This window comes from Aythya marila (assembly GCF_965140915.1).
Source record: "Aythya marila genome assembly, chromosome: 1".
NCBI lineage: Eukaryota > Metazoa > Chordata > Aves > Anseriformes > Anatidae > Aythya > Aythya marila.
The window spans coordinates 77,340,254-77,355,737 of NC_139042.1; the positions used below are offsets into that span (position 1 = coordinate 77,340,254).

General features: G+C 46.8%; 1 protein-coding gene across 1 annotated transcript; it reads left to right on the forward strand.

Annotated features, from left to right (window-relative positions):
• Positions 1–4,575: 4,575 nt before the first annotated feature.
• On the forward strand, positions 4,576–9,559 carry LOC309878406 (uncharacterized protein; the record flags this gene model as incomplete). Its single annotated transcript, XM_082760836.1, has 3 exons — positions 4,576–5,754; positions 8,327–8,374; positions 8,461–9,559. The coding sequence occupies 2 exons, from the start codon at positions 4,576–4,578 to the stop codon at positions 8,333–8,335; spliced, it is 1,188 nt and encodes a 395-aa protein (XP_082616962.1). The 3' UTR covers positions 8,336–8,374; positions 8,461–9,559.
• Positions 9,560–15,484: the final 5,925 nt, after the last annotated feature.

Here is a 15,484-nt window from a genome sequence, read left to right on the forward strand (position 1 = left end):
GCAATTTTACTACCCATCTTTGCTGTCATCTGTATCTTTCTGAGGCAACAGCAATATCAACACTAAATATTTTTTAACGTTGCTGTTTACCATCCCTGGAGGTCTTCAAGAAACGTGGAGATGTAGAACTTGGTAGCACGGTTTAGTGGTGTACTTCAATGCTAGGTTAAAGGCTGAACTAGATGATCTTACAGGTCTTTTCCAGCCTGAATCATTCTGATTCTATGATTATCACTATAAACTGCATTATTGTGAGGTCTGGCAGCACCACCCATGCAGCTGGGCTCCACAGCTGGGCACCAGGCACCATACAAACTCCAGACAAAAAGACTGTCCTAGTCCCCAGACCCTAGCTCTAATCACCATATGAAAGACATCAGCTGTGTGGCCATGTATGCTGAGAAATGGTGAGACAATACTGGTCGATCCCATATTGGTCATCAGCCCTTCCCTTCTGAAGCTATACCAGCGAAGCTGCAGCTGCTCCTCACAAGGTTGCAGTAGATACCAAGAAATTTTACAGTCTTTCATGGAGCTGTGAGTAGATAATGGCGTGGGCTGACTTCTGGAGCCAGAAAGGCTTTGCTAACAGTTTGCATTCCCATATTTTTTTCAGTGAAAGCTTAAATCCAGTGAGAAAGTTTATTCCTTGTTCTGTCTCGCTGCCTCTCACTGCCTTTATGCAGTAGTCTGCTGACTTACCAGAATTTGAAATCTCTCTTCAGCTTTTCAAGTCTGTATTTATGAAAGGCAGCAGTAGTAATATGGATTAATAATGCAATAAGAATTCATAAACATTTTGAGGGATGAATGCATTTCGTAATTACGACTTTCCAAGTCATCAGTTTTATTCTGAAAAATATTCAGTACACAGAGTAAGAATACAGAAACATTCCCCAGGCATATGGGCATGGTTGTTTGGGAAGCCAAAGCTCTGCAGTTGTTGGAACTGGCAGAGGATGTCAAGGGCAAGCAGAGCAGCTTCTTTTCTTTACAGTATCACTGAAAGAATAAAGAGGAAGAGGTAAGACCTCTGCTGAAAAGGAACAGGTGACCTACTGACAACTGACACAGCCAAGGCTGAAGTATTTCATCCCTTCTTTGCCTTGATTTTCCCCAGCAAAGTCTTATAGCCCTTTGTGCCTCACAGAGAAGAGGATCTGGAAGAAGCAGAAAAGAACTGAGTCAGGGATCTCTTGAGGAACCCCAGCCCATGCAAGTCTGGGGGCCCTGCTGGGATGCATCTGAGGGTGCTCAGAGAGCTGGCTGATGTCATTGCAAGACCACTTGTTATCATCTTTGAAAGGTCATGGAGATTTGGAGAGGTACCCAGTGGTGAGAAAAAGCTAAGTATTGCACCCATGTTGAAAAAGAGCAAGGACAATCCAAGAGGCCACAGACTGGTGACCTCCCACAGCTTCCTTGTTGGAACAATTAGATAAGAGAAAAAAAATGTTTGGATCATATTTATGAGTGGTTTATACTCTACCTTGGAGCTAAAGTGTAGATCTTCAAAAGCCTGTCTTGGGACCTGTCCTGTTTAATATCTGTATCAATAGCCTGGAGGAGAGAGAGTGCACTCTCATCCAGTACATGGACAACATTGAATCAGGGCATATAGCCAACAGGACTGCCATTCAGATGGACTTAGACAAGGCTAAAACAGCAATCTTGTGAAAGTCAGCAAGGACAGAGGCACTTGGTGCGGGCTTTCTTGTGAAAGTCACCAAGTAGGCACTTGGTGCGGGCTAACCCCGTGTTTTTATGGGCTAGGCACTGACAGGCCAGGGTGCAGCTCTGCTGGGATAGACCCAGGTGCCTGGTGGCCAATAGGCCAAACATCAGCCAGTAGTGAGCCCTGGACATGAAGAAGGCTGACAGCATCCTGGGCTGCATCAACAGAACCACAGTCAGTAGAGCAAGGGAAGTCATTGCTGCCTTTTACACAGCATTCAGCAGACCATGTCTAGTTTGGGTGCTCCTGATACAAGGAGGATGCCAATAAACTTCAGCAAATCCTGAGGTGGCCCACCAGGACAGCTGGGAGTTGGAGAATTTGACTGCTGGGGAGATGCTGGAAAAGCCGAACTAGTTCAGCTTGGGGAACCCAATAGCAGCCTTCCAGAATGCGCCTCAGAGTCTCTTCTTGGATTATCAAGAAAGTAGAGCTAGGCTCTGCACTGATGTACAGAGCGAGAGGATAACAGGTGGGGGTCATAAAATGAAACAGGGCTGGATCAACAGTGAAAACAAACAAACAAACAAAAAACAACACTGAGAGTTATTAAGTACTGGATCAGGTCACTGAGAGGTTGTGGAATCCCCATCACTGGTGGTTTTCGAGACCCGCCTGGAAAAGGCACTGACCACCCTTGTCTGAATTCAGTTTGGACCCTGCTTTGAGCAGGAAGTGGGACCAGTGACAACCTGAGGTCCCTTCCAACTTGAATAACACTATGGTTTCAAACTGAGCCTGAATTTTGGATTAAAGAAAAAAAAAAAAAAAACTTTTAAAATTTTTTAGAGATTTTCTAAAGATGTGTATCACCTGTTTTACTAGCAAGCTTGCTGCATGGACAGGCCTTAGAGGAATTATGTTACTGTACAGTCTCCAGTGTTTTTAATCATATAATTACATAATCATTTAGGTTGGAAAAGGCCTCTGACATCATTAAGTCCAATGGTTAACCTAGCACTGCCAAGTCTACCGCTAAACTATGTCCCAAAGCACCACATCTATACCTACACATCTTTTAAATACAGCTAGGGGTGGTGACACAACTACTTCCACGGGAAGTAATCTGGAATTAGAAGGAGATTCTGGACAGAACTTAAAATCAGAATGTGTAAATCTCATTATCATTACACATGTTTTGGTAGCACTTTTAAAAATAACTGTTTATCAAAATACAAATGTATTCATCTCAGTAACTAAGGAAGACTGCATTCTGTTTCGACTTCTGAACAAAATCTCTAAAAATAAAGATGAATTAGAAAATTGGAGCATTTTGCTACTCATTATTTCTTCAAAACTTATAGGCATAAAAAAGTGAAGTTGTTTTTTAACCTTATTATTTTTCTTACAAGAGAATTCTTAAAACTTTAGTTCCTGGGATTTGATGTTTGACAAAAAGGCATGTCTAAAGTTTAGCTCCTCTAAAACTCTTCTAGTTTTCATGTGAAGACAGAAGAGTTGTTATTTACAGAACTTAAGGCTACACTACAGTGTAACTGATCTATGCGCATTTTAGCATCACATTCAAAGCTACTCTTCCAGAGGAGAGGTCTTCAAAAGTGTTTACAGAAGCAGACGGAGTTGAAGTTTGATTTAAGTCCTTGCAAGAAGCCAGCACCCAGTCAGCAGCTTTGGCTCTCCTTGTGTTTGACCTTTACAAGGACGGTAACCAACTACAGCCTGGTCCTGTCTCTGCAGTGGCCACTGTGTGTTTTGCTAGTGACCTTGGTAAGACGTGTATGGCTGTGCCATGCTAACAACACGTGCTTTGACATAACTAGAAAGGAAATTGCCTGTAGGGCTATGTCTCCCATTAAAATCATCATGTTCTCCTATTTCTTCCCTGGCACAGGACTCTGCAGGTCAGTCACTGAGACACCCTCAGTAAGACACCTCAGGAGAGTGAGAACATGTGAGAGAAGCAGCCCTGCAGCCCCCAGGTCAGTGCAGCAGGAGGACAGGAGGTGCTCCAGGCAGGCAGCAGCAGTTCCCCTGCGGCCTGTGGAGAGGCCCCTGGTGGAGCAGGCTGTCCCCCTGCAGCCCATGGGTCCCACATGGAGCAGATCTCCACGCTGCAGCCCCCCCATGGGTGGGGGAGCCCCCGGTGGAGCAGGTGGATGTGGCCTGGAGGAGGCTGCGGCCCATGGAGAGCCCCCGCAGGAGCAGGCCCCGGGCCGGAGCTGCAGCCCGTGGAGAGGAGCCCACGCAGGAGCAGGGGGCCTGGGGGGAGCTGCCGCCCACCCGTGGGGGACCCGTGCTGGAGCAGTTTGCTCCTGGGGGATGGATGGACCCCGTGGTACGGAGCCGTGTGGGAGCAGTGCTTGGAGAGCTGCTGCCTGTGGGCACCCCTTGCAGTTTCAGTTCAGGAAGGATGGCATTGCGTGGGAGGGACCCCACATGGAGCAGGGGCAGAGCGACTGTGACGGAGTGCTGGAGGTGAAGTCTCAGGGACTGACCGCAGCCCCCATTCCCTGTTCCCCTGTGCTGCTCGGGGGAGGGGGACATAGAAGAGGGTGGATTTGGAGAAGGTGATTTGGGTGTGAGTTCTCGTTGCCCTGCTGCACTATTAATTGGCGGCACGTTCAGTTAACCTTCCCCAACAGAAGTCCGTTTTGCCCGTGACGGTGATCAGCGGGTTATTTTATTTTTATATATAGATAGATATACACATATAGATATATATATATATATATATGCCCGGAGGCCCCGGGGCCGGCTCCGGGCCGCCCCGCTCCCCGTCCCCCTCCGCCGCCCGTCCCCATCCCCGTCCCCGCCCCGTCCCCGCCCCGCCGGGCGCAGCCCCCGCCCCCGCCGCGGCCCTGCCCGGAGCCTCCGCGCCGATGCCACGTGGGAGGCGGCGGAGCCGCCGTCGGCGCCGGGCCGGAACCGCGGCCCCCCTGCCGCTGGGCACGGCGCTCGCCGGCCGCCGCGAGGAGGGGAGGTCGCGGAGCCCCCGGGACCGCGGCGGGGTGGCCGAGACCCGATGGGTGCTCGGCGCCGTGGCGCCCGGCTCGCGGCTCGGCCTCCCGGGCCTAGAGGCGCTGGCGGCGGCGGCGGGGCCTAGGGGCGGCTCCCCGCCCTGGGCGGCGCCCGCGCTGCTGCCGGTGCCGCCGGCGGCGCAGCCGGCCCCGCGGCGGGAGGGCAGCGACCTGCCCGCCTGCGCGCCCGCCGCCGCCCTGGCCCTGCTGCGCCTGCAGCCCGGCGCCGACGGCGCGGCGAGGGCGGCCGCGGCCGGGGCTGGGGCCGGGGCCGGGGCCGGGGCCGCGCCGCGGCTGCGGACGGTGTACGTGAACCCGCGCTGGCTGGAGCGGCAGGCGGCGCTCGGGGCGGCCGCGGCGGCCGCCAGCCCCTGCGCCGAGGCGGCGGCGAGCGGCGCGGCCGGGGGCCCGGCGGCGGCGGCGGCGGCGGCGCAGGGCGAGGCGGCCCCGGCAGCGGCCCCGGCCCCGGCCCCGGCCCCGGCCCCAGCTCCGGCCCCGGCCCCAGCTCCAGCCCCGGCCCCGGCGGCGGAGGCGGCGGCCACCCCCTACGTGGGGCTGCGGCGGCCCCTGGGCTACCAGCTGGCCAAGGCCACCAAGGAGCGCATCTGGCGGGGGGAGTTCATTGACCTGTTTTCCTTGCTCCACACAGAGCTGGCCCCCGAGCACGGCCCGCGGCCGGGGGACACGCTGGACCAGTGGGTCTCCGCCTTCCTGGTGTACGCCAGCGTGGTGTGCGAGAAGCACCCGGCGCGCTGCGGGGCCATGTTCAAGTACCTGGACACCATCCGCAAGCTGCACGCCACCTACGGGGGCACCTCGTGGATGAGCTACGACGAGGACTTTCGGCGGCGGGCGGCCAAGGACCCCAACCTGCCCTGGGGTGACGTCGACCTGGACCTCTGGATGAAGTGGATGGCGCCCCTCAAGTCGCTCGTCAGCAGGCACCACCGTGCCGAGAGCGAGCCGCAGGCCGCGCCGCCACCGCCGCCGCCACCATCCTCGTCGTCGTCCCAGAGCCCCAAGCAGGAGGAGAAAAGCCAGGTGTGACAGGCCGGAGGCCGCGGCGGTGCGATCCCGTGGCCCCAGTGGTGCCCCTGCCGAGGGGAAGAGGAGAAGGGGCAAGGAAAGTGGATGGGCAATTGGGATGTCTGCTGGCTCCCACTTCACGGCTCCAACACTGAGCTCGTGCCCACCAAGCATCAGTTTGCAAGGCATGGGCCACACCTGCTTGGGCCACACAAGGTGCCCAGCCAGCTGCTGTGGGAGGTGTGCTGGGGAATTGCTGGATTGCTGGGGAAAAATGCTCCCTGGGCAAACAGTTGCTTGTGTAATGTCTGTTGCTCCAGATATCGGGAGTTAGGAACCCCAGTAATTGCCTCCTGAGGATGCAGTGTATCCCTGAGGATAGATTGTGTTTCTCTAAAGCTATCAGAAGAAGGGCATTTCTTTTACTTTGTGTTGTCTCTAAAAGATTTAACTTTTAGATTTTAAATTAACTTTGTCAGCTGTACCAGGACACAGAGTACAGACTCTGCTGTTGCTGTAGGAACACTGGGTAGTTGCAGGCTGTGTGGGAGGCCAGGAAAATTGATGTAAGTAATGACAAACTTCAATTTGAACAGCCGCGGCTTGCAAGCTTACTGTGATTTGGAGATTTAATTTATTTTGGGCCTCAGTAGATTTAATTCACGAGTTCTGGCCTGTTTTGCAGGATGAATATGATTAGGGGAGGCAGGGAAGATTTTGTTCACATTAAGGATTTGCTTTTATTACAGACATCAAGTGTCACTGAGTTGGCATAACCTCGAACGTACACAGGCAAATGTACTATTTCCACTGCTTGAGCTGTGACAGCAAGCTCCAGTGGTACAAAGACAGCTGCCTGTCTATATTTAGGGTTGTACTGGGTTTTGTTTGTTTTATTTTTTGGGGGTTTTGTTTTTAATACTGGTGGCTGTAATCTGTCAGATCCCCAGAGCAGAAAATGCTGGGTACTAAATGTTGAGTTTCATGCCAGCTGAACGGTGGTTAAAGGGTTCTGTTACATTGTCCATATTTATTTCTTTAAAAAAAAAAAAAAAAGTAGGACCATAGGAAGAATCTTTCCATTCCTGAAGGGGTTTTGCTAGCTGTCATCAGACATTGCACTTCTCAGTTACCTTCAGCAGAGAGGAGTGGCTAAACTGTTGGACTCTTAGTCTGACCTGGAAAGGGAGGACCTTTTTCAGGGGATCCCCAAGTATTCGGTGCATCACCAAACCCTGATTTCTCTACCTATCAGAATCTCTGGGTCAACCTGCAGACAAAGAATGGAAACAAAGACAGTGTAAGGAACAAGTACTGTAGTAGGTCCCAGTGCCAGCTGTGTGGCCTTGGTGCTTTCTGTGGTTGATGTTTTAGATTTACGTAACTTGTTCTGATATCTCTGTTTAGATTTCTCCATTCTCAAGAACAGCAGCTCAGTTTTTATTTTACTACAGATCTTATGTGAGCACCAGATGGAAAATATCTCATATATTTCATCTCATCCGAGACGGATCTTCAGCCTGTAACGTTACCCAGACTTGTAACTTTCATGATAACTGTTGTGACAGTGCAGAGCTGTGGACTGCTGGCTGCTTAGACACCAGAGGTCTCGATCCCCTTTGATTGTGTGGAAATTTTCCAGCTGATTTTAGTACTGACATTGACTTTTCCTCTCATCTGAAGAACCAATCAGAAGCTGTGGAAAGAAAAATTCAACGTGTTTATTTTAGCTAAATAGTTTATAAAACGCCCAAATTAGCTTAATGGTTTGTTTGAACATAGAAACTGCAGTGCTAATAACAGCGTGATGGGAAGTAAAAGCTGTATAACCATTAAGTGTGGATTCAGCTACCTGTCTGTTATTAGAGCACTCCTTAATTGGTAGCACATACTAATTTATAACTGCTCAAGGAAGAAGAACATCCTTAACTGAAACAATCATGTGAGCAGCTGTTAAATGTAGATGACGCTTAGGATAAAGCATGAGCTTATCATTGGCAAGGCAGCAGCAGGGAAGTGTTGACCTGAGGGTTTCCCCCTCACCCAGTCTCAGCTCCTGACAAGCTCCAACTGTAAAACTGCTTCAGAGAAGTAAAAGGTTGTGGCTTTGCATTTGGGCAAAAAAAAATAGAGAATTCAAATGGGAGAGAATAGGCCTTGATAGACAACAGGCTTTGACCAGAACCTGAGCTTTTTCACCTTCGTACTATTGAGAAGTTTTACAGAGACCTTTTCTCCCAGATTGTTTGCTTGAAATGATGTTTGTTTTCATTTCAGAGGACAGCATTGGGCAGCCTGACTATTTCATTTCCCCTTTCAGTAGATTCGTACATGTCAGTTTGTTGCAGTGCCTGTATCTCTCCAGTTCTGCACAGAAGGTTAACCAGTAAAAACAAAGGCAACAAAGGGACGTGTTTGAGGCTAACCCTCCTTTCTGCGGAGACAGTAGAGAGGTATAAGCTTGCTTTAGCTTAGGGAAGTGAGAAACCCTAGCTTTGTTTGAATGCAGTAACTGGCATAGCTGAGATTCGTTCCTGTATGTGAGTTAACTTTGGACAATTCTCAGTTTATTTTTTTTTTATTTCAGACTCCATGAAAACAGAAGGCCAGTTGGAATGGCAGTCAGACTAAGTGGGTGAGTTTATGTATAAAACTGACTAACTTTGGATTTTAAATATTTACAGATTTGTTAAATACAGAATTTCTTATTGGTGCCAACAGCCTGACTCCGTTGGTGTTTAAGTGGAGCTCTGGTATTCTAGTGCATTCTTTTACCTCTGCTTCTGTTGCGTTGCAAGCTGTGCTAGAGAAGACGTAGGAAATTCATTTTACCCAATCAGCAATTGTAACAATGGACTACAAACCTGCAGAGCAAGCCAGTTTGCTGGAAAACAGGAATTCCTGCAGCGCAGCACTTGTCACAGACTATCCAAAGAGGGCAAAGATTCAGGAAGGTGAATAAATTGAACATTGGTTGAATGAGGTCAGGAACAGTCTCCCGGAGGAGAACCCTGCCCTAAAATACTACATTGAAAATATAAGCCAATTTAATGCGCAGATTAACCCTTCTCATTTGAGCAAACCTGTGTGCAATCCTGGATCTTTGCAGATCACAACCGGACACTTCAAAAAGAAAAGAAAAAAAAAAAAAAGTAAAATAATCTGTGTACTATATTTGCTTAAAAAATAAATCATAACTTGTCTTGTTACAGCTGTTAATTTTACCATTTCATTGAGAATATCTGCAACATAAATGTATATTTGACTTGAAACAGTATCCTACATTTGGTATAACCCAGGTTGTTGACAAAATAATTCTGTGAGGCTCAATACCGCCTCTTCTTTCATCTCTGAGAAATGGATTAACTGTTGCTGTCATTGCCAGAAGTAATTTATAGCCCAATTGTGCATTACAAAATTCTTGATCAGATAGAACAATTGACCTAAATTATTATTCTATTTTTATCCTCATAGAATGCTTAGGATCCTGAGCATCAGACTTCACTCTTGTGGTCTGGCGTTCATGAAAATCATATTCACTGGTTCATGGTTAAATTATTTTACATCTCAGTATTTTGTTTTCTTTTCCTTTCCCCTTGCATACTAGGGAGTATGATCAAGGTAATATTATGATCCAGTAAGGCGCATGATGGTAAGGGTATGCCTTTAGTTGTTTCAGGAAAAAAAAAAAAAAACTGCCGTTATCTGCTCTCCTTTACCTTTCCTTGATAGTTTCAGTAATATGCATAACATGAAGTGTTTGTAAATTGATTTAAAACAAATGTTTGTGACTTCACCTAAATAAATTTTTATATTTAAATACTGTTCTTAATCTTAGTCTTTTTTTCCCCCCTTGCTCTTATATCATCACTTCCCCTTTTGCAATCACGGTTTCCATCACCTGACCTTTTACAGAATTTTTGGTTTTCCACTTAAGAAAGCACAACAGAATCTTAACTATTGACAAGAAACAAATTGGCCTTTGAAGTTGGCTTGCCATGTTTTGTTTTATAAAGACTTGATAATGTTCTAACTGTAGTTGTTGTAGTTTTATTTGCCAGTTGTTGAGGCAACGGTAGGAATCAGGCCGTAGTCTATCTGAAAATGTAACAGCTGCTGTATTGGAATACCAGTATTTTAGTGGTATTAGAATGGGAATCTGGTCCACTGAGTGCTGAAATTTGTGTTCTATACAGTAGAATATGAAACAATCTTACAGATATAATTACAGACTGTAAAAGTCTTTAATTTTTGAGAAGGTGCTTTAGCTCAGTCAGCAGATCACTTGCATCATTTCACCCTTGTCCTGTTTTCCCAGGAAATCTGAGTTTTGTTACTCACTAGTCTGTGCTACATCTCTTCACCATCGTTGCTACATGCTAATCGCTGCAGGCATCTTCTGAGGAAGTTCAGTAATAGTGGCAGGATCTGGGGAGCAAGCGGGGGCGGAAGGGCACTGGGTGGCAGGAGAAGCAAGGAAGGATGAGCAGACATTGGTCCCTTCTGTCCCAGTGATGAGTTGCACAAGCGTGCGTCTTAACCTCCTGACTCAGAGCAGCAAAGCAGCGACAGTCGTGTTTTTCCTGTCCTGCTTGGGAGCAGCATACCCAGCTGGAGTCTAAAGCACTTCCTAGTGCTTGTTGCTGAGTCCTTCTGCCAAGAATTTGTTGGTTTTGTCTGTTACTCTCTCCAGTCTTCCTACAGTCTGGTGCCCTTCCTGGCACTCTGTCACCTCCCAGTTTCCTGGTTGCCACTGATGCTGGACCGGACCACCCTGTCTTCTGTGTGCTGGAGATGTTGTCAGGGCTCTGCCTTGCTCTCCAGTGTTAGTGGCTGCTTTAAAATTGCTGCCTGCTTTTAAGGGTACTTGCCATGCAAAGTATTAGCAGTGGTGTTTTTCAGACATGTGGGATCTCCCTGCAACACCCCCCACCTTGTTTTAATCCTCCATAAACTTGGCCTTCATCACTGTCTTTGAGCCCCCTGTAATTGTACTGCATGTGCTTGCTCTGGTGTTAATTTTTGCACATGTGCTGCCCTGCTCATTGCTGTGCTGTAAGCTTCTGCATGAAAATTCCTTCTCCCTTAGTTTCTCATTAGAAGTATTTGGCTTCAACAGGTTTCTTCGGTTCCCAGCAACTCACTACTGCATGGATGTGCGTATGGCATTGGCACTGAGTGAATCCTGCCCTTACAGCTCCTGAGGTTGTCGTGTCCTTGTTGAGTCAGCGTGCTGGCTGTGCTGAAGGGGTGGCGCAGGACCACGGATCTTCTGTTCATCATTGATTCATGAGTAGATTTCTTCTGGTGATTGCAGGCGAAGCTTGCTGTCACTTACAGGATACGTCAGACAGCATGGAGGCGCTGATGTCTGCTGTCTGAAAGCAGATGTTGAAGATAACCATTTAACTGAGTGACGAGTGAAGATACTGCATGCAGTAGGTGAGAGGCTTGGAGGAGAAATGAATCATGATTTTATTACCCGTACACTAACTGTGATCTGCAGCAGAAATCACGAATACACGTTTTATAATACTGTTTTTGTAAGTCCCATTACTTAGATAGGATGGGAAGATGTTCTCTCTTCAATGTTTCTGTATTTCTTATGCTTTGCTCAAAATAAATTATAAAATCACAGAATGGCTTGGGTTGGACCTTCGAGATCATCTAACTCCAACCCCCCTGCCATGGGCAGGGATGCCTCCCTCTAGATAGGTTGGCCGAGGCCGCATCCAGGCCTTGAACAACTCCAGGGATGGGGCATCCACAGTTCCTCTCAAGCACCTCAAGCGTTTGTACAAAATTGCAGTGACAGTGGAAGACTGATGGAATTTCTGGGTGGGAATACTTCTAAAATGTGTGGCAACTGATTTCTTTGGGAGGACCAGCATGTTACAGAAAACTAGTTTTCTTTTAGTTGACTAGAATTCTGGCACGTACTTCTGGGGTAATTGCAGATAAGTTTATTTGTAAGATTTCCAGCAAGATGGGTACCTGTTTTCACAGGTGTGCTTTTTATAGGCTGGATTGATACATGGTCTTGTTACAAAGGGCAAAAAAAGCAGTGCAGTGATTTGACAGCCCAAAATGTCTTGCAACTTGGGAAGGAGTGAGACAACACTGCGTAAAGCTGGGCAAACTGACACGGCTGGAAAGAGTCAAGCTTCAGCAAAGCTAGAGCCAGATCAGTGGTGTTTCAAACTTCCACCTGTGTGCAGCTGTTAGCTTTGAGATACTTGGAGAAATGAGCCTGAAAAATGAGCCTTTTACTACTCTTCTGCCCTTTTACTGGTGTAATGATGGATCTTAAAAGTGAGATGATTGATAGCACATTTTGCTTGTGAGCAGTTGAGCAAAATTACTACTTCTGAGCTCTGATGAGATCCTGTCAGTTTTTCAATGTGACTTTCAATTTAAGCCTCAACTGTTGCTTTCCCGTCTCGCTCTTTCTCCTGTTACCCCATCAGCTGTGGCTTTCTCTTTTATAAAAATCTGGTGAACATAGCAAATGTGTTCTTAGCCTTAGGATCAGGCAGTGTCTGCATGCACAGAGCCTTTCACACTCGTGTGCGTCGTTTTGCCAAGTTACTGTAGTCTAGCATGAAGTTTTGCAAGCATCTAAATTAGCTTGAATCTAACTGTCTGAATGGAGTGCATGTGGGAGACTTCCAGGCTGCCTGCAAGGTTCACGTGTTTTTGAGAAACCAGCGCAGCTGGCTACAGGTCCCTCTGACAACTCTCACAGTAAAATCAAAACCAAAAGCCCAGAGACTGTTGTAACCAGTGAGAAGAGGGATGTGAGGCAGTACTAACAGCCTGAGTGTTTGTGGATGTGTTGCCTAGTGAAGTTATCAAACTTTTTTGGGGCCATCTGCTTAGTCGGGGCTGCAACAACTGACAGTGTCTAAGGGAGAGCTTTTGGCAATTCTTACAGACTTTTTGTCCCTGAAAACTTGCTGAGAAATTTTACAAAGCTAGATCTTACTTCTTCCCCTCTCATTTTGGCCCTCAGGTTTGACTATCATGCTATTCCAGGGTTCAGTATGTGTTAGTCCAGCCTGATACAGCACGTACATTTTTATGCATGTAATCTTGTCCAAGCACACTTACTGTTTGTTCAGGTTTTTATGACTGGGAATTCTCACCAAAACCAGTTGGCATCTTCGTATTATGGCAGTTCACTGGTCAATCAGCTATATGCCATATGAGATTTAAGAAGTAGAAATACACACCATATCTTTATAATATTCATAAACTTGAAATATTTCAAGAAGTACTTTTACCTTTTTTGGTGGTGGTTGTTCTTTCTTTACTTTAGAGAACATTTTCTTCTTCCCAGCATCTCAGTGCAGTGTTTCTGTGTTAGTATTTCCAGGGCAGCAGGGAATGTTTACATCCAAACAAAATCATTTTTCTTTGATTTTTTTTTTAAATTGTGAACATTTGTAGCCAATAAAATCCTTTCCACTTAACTCTGTCAGTATTTAGCTTAATTCTGTAGATTCTGTGCAGAGTCTAAAACTCAAATTGCATTTAGTGCAATTTGCACCTTCGTCAGTGGATGCCAGAAATGTCACTCACCACTTAAAATGACAGTCTTAATGATCTAAAGTCAGAAATGGCTGTTTAAAAACAGAAATATGGTTTACATTTGCTTTAGGTATTACAAGCACCTTCTGCCTCGGTTATGTGGTTCATAGCGTCCATAAATAATGCAGTGTTTGGGATAGACTGATAAGTTTATTTGCATATGAAGGCTTAACCCGTTATTGTGAGTGGCTTGCTCTTCAAAGGCAACCACAGTTAAAGGGCTGGGTGTGCTGGTTGTAAGTGACGGGGCTGTCATCAGTAAGCTGCAAGACAATATGTGTTTTCCTCTATACATGGGGCAAGACAGCTCCTTGAAATGTGTAATGCAGACCCAGAATTTTAACCTGCCATGCTGAGACTGTCACTCTCCCCTTCGACTTTCTGGCCATTATTTTCCACTGTAGCTCCTCTGTTGTTTTTCTTTCCCCGCTACGTGACCATCCAACATCACTCATGCTGATGGTCGGAAGGAAGGAATACTGCTAGTACCCGCAAATGGTTCCCTAGCACATACATCTCTTCCATACAGTGCGAAGCAAAAAGAGGTTTTTGCCCTTAAAGCTGGGGAATGAGGTTTGTACAACTACTTACCGGAGGTTCTGGGGTTAGAAACATTTGCAGTCCTGAGTTCCTGGAAATGAAATAAAAGTCAGTTTAAGGTTGGGGGTTCTGCTCAGGGAGTACAGGTGTGTATCTTGCTGCACTTGGCGTGTCTATGCAGGTAATGAGAAAGAGATTTGAAGCAATAGGCCTCTCAAAGTGATCTGGATTGAGAGAAGCATTTCATTTTCCTTCTTTCTGTGTCATTTTCTTGTCATTTTTCTTTCTCTCTCCCTCACCGGCAGTCTCCCAAGCCAGATGAGTGGCTCTGTTATCAGGTATCCACCAGGATAACAGTCTATTAAATTGGATTGCTAAAAGAAATGCAAAACTCCTTATACCTCCAAGAACAGAGATTTTCCTGTAGAAGCACAATGCATTTGGTGGTATTGAAGGGAAAAAAATGTGACTTCAGGGGCCCAATCTGTTCTCTGCTTCCCCATTCAGGATAAGCAGATTCAGCCACACCGCTTAATTATGGTATAGGCCGGTGGAAAAGCTATCTGTAGAGTACCTTGAGGAGGTTTAGTACCAGAAGGCAAATATGCCTTGCAGGCCAATACATGAGCAGTAAAAGGAGCCCTGGCCTGCAAGTGGAGGTGAACAGGCTGTCGGTGATGCCAACCCACTAAGCATGAGGGCACTTCAAGGAACTGGTTGTGGAGCTCAAGCAGGGAGCTTGGAAGATCGCTCTTTGTGTTGCCTCTTAGCATACTTTAGGGAAAAAAAAGAGAAAGTGCTTGGCTTGTATGACTGCAATGTGCAACAAATAACAATAACGTATAAGCTACAGTTGCAAATGGTTTTGGGAGAGGAGAGTGGGTGGGTAACTGGTATGCATCATTTCTGAAAACATGCATTTTTTATTTTAAACATTTTGATTGCATGCAAATGAACAGGAATTGAAATGAATCTGTAAGCAAGGTAGAGAATGGTACATTTACCAGTGTATTAAACATACTTAAAATATTTTGTGGCTTTAACAGGCATTTAAAAACATGTATTCTTTTATCAGTGCTGAAAACACTGAAAGCAAACTTTTAGCATGTTACAACACTGTTGCACTGGTGAGAGCGAGGCAAGTTGCTTGTGGCTCTGTATTGCACAGAGGTATATGCAATCTCAGTTGCTCCCCTTCAGAAGGGAGAGGATTGGATAAGAACATCCTTTGCCCACTTCTCATGTGAGGGATGTGCTAATACGGAGTTGTTCCCCAAGTTAAGAAGCTGAGAACGAGACCTTGGGCCACATGGTGCCCTGCTGGAGCCCCAGTGGATTTGTTGGGCTTAGAGATGCACGGTATTTTTTTGCTTCTCTTAATCTCTCCAGCCCATAGAAATGAGCAAATTCCACAGAGCATGGAAACCAAGAAACTCATCTCTTTTGTTCCCCCCACCTCCCCACCTCAGTATTTCTGCAGCTCCAGTCTTGAGACCTTGTTCTGTGAAGCTGCTGGGAGAGGGACTTATTGGATCCAACAAAGAGTAAGGTGTAGAGCATTGGTAGAGATGTCTCCTCACTGTTGTAAGGGAAGTGCAGTGAATGCTACTAAGCT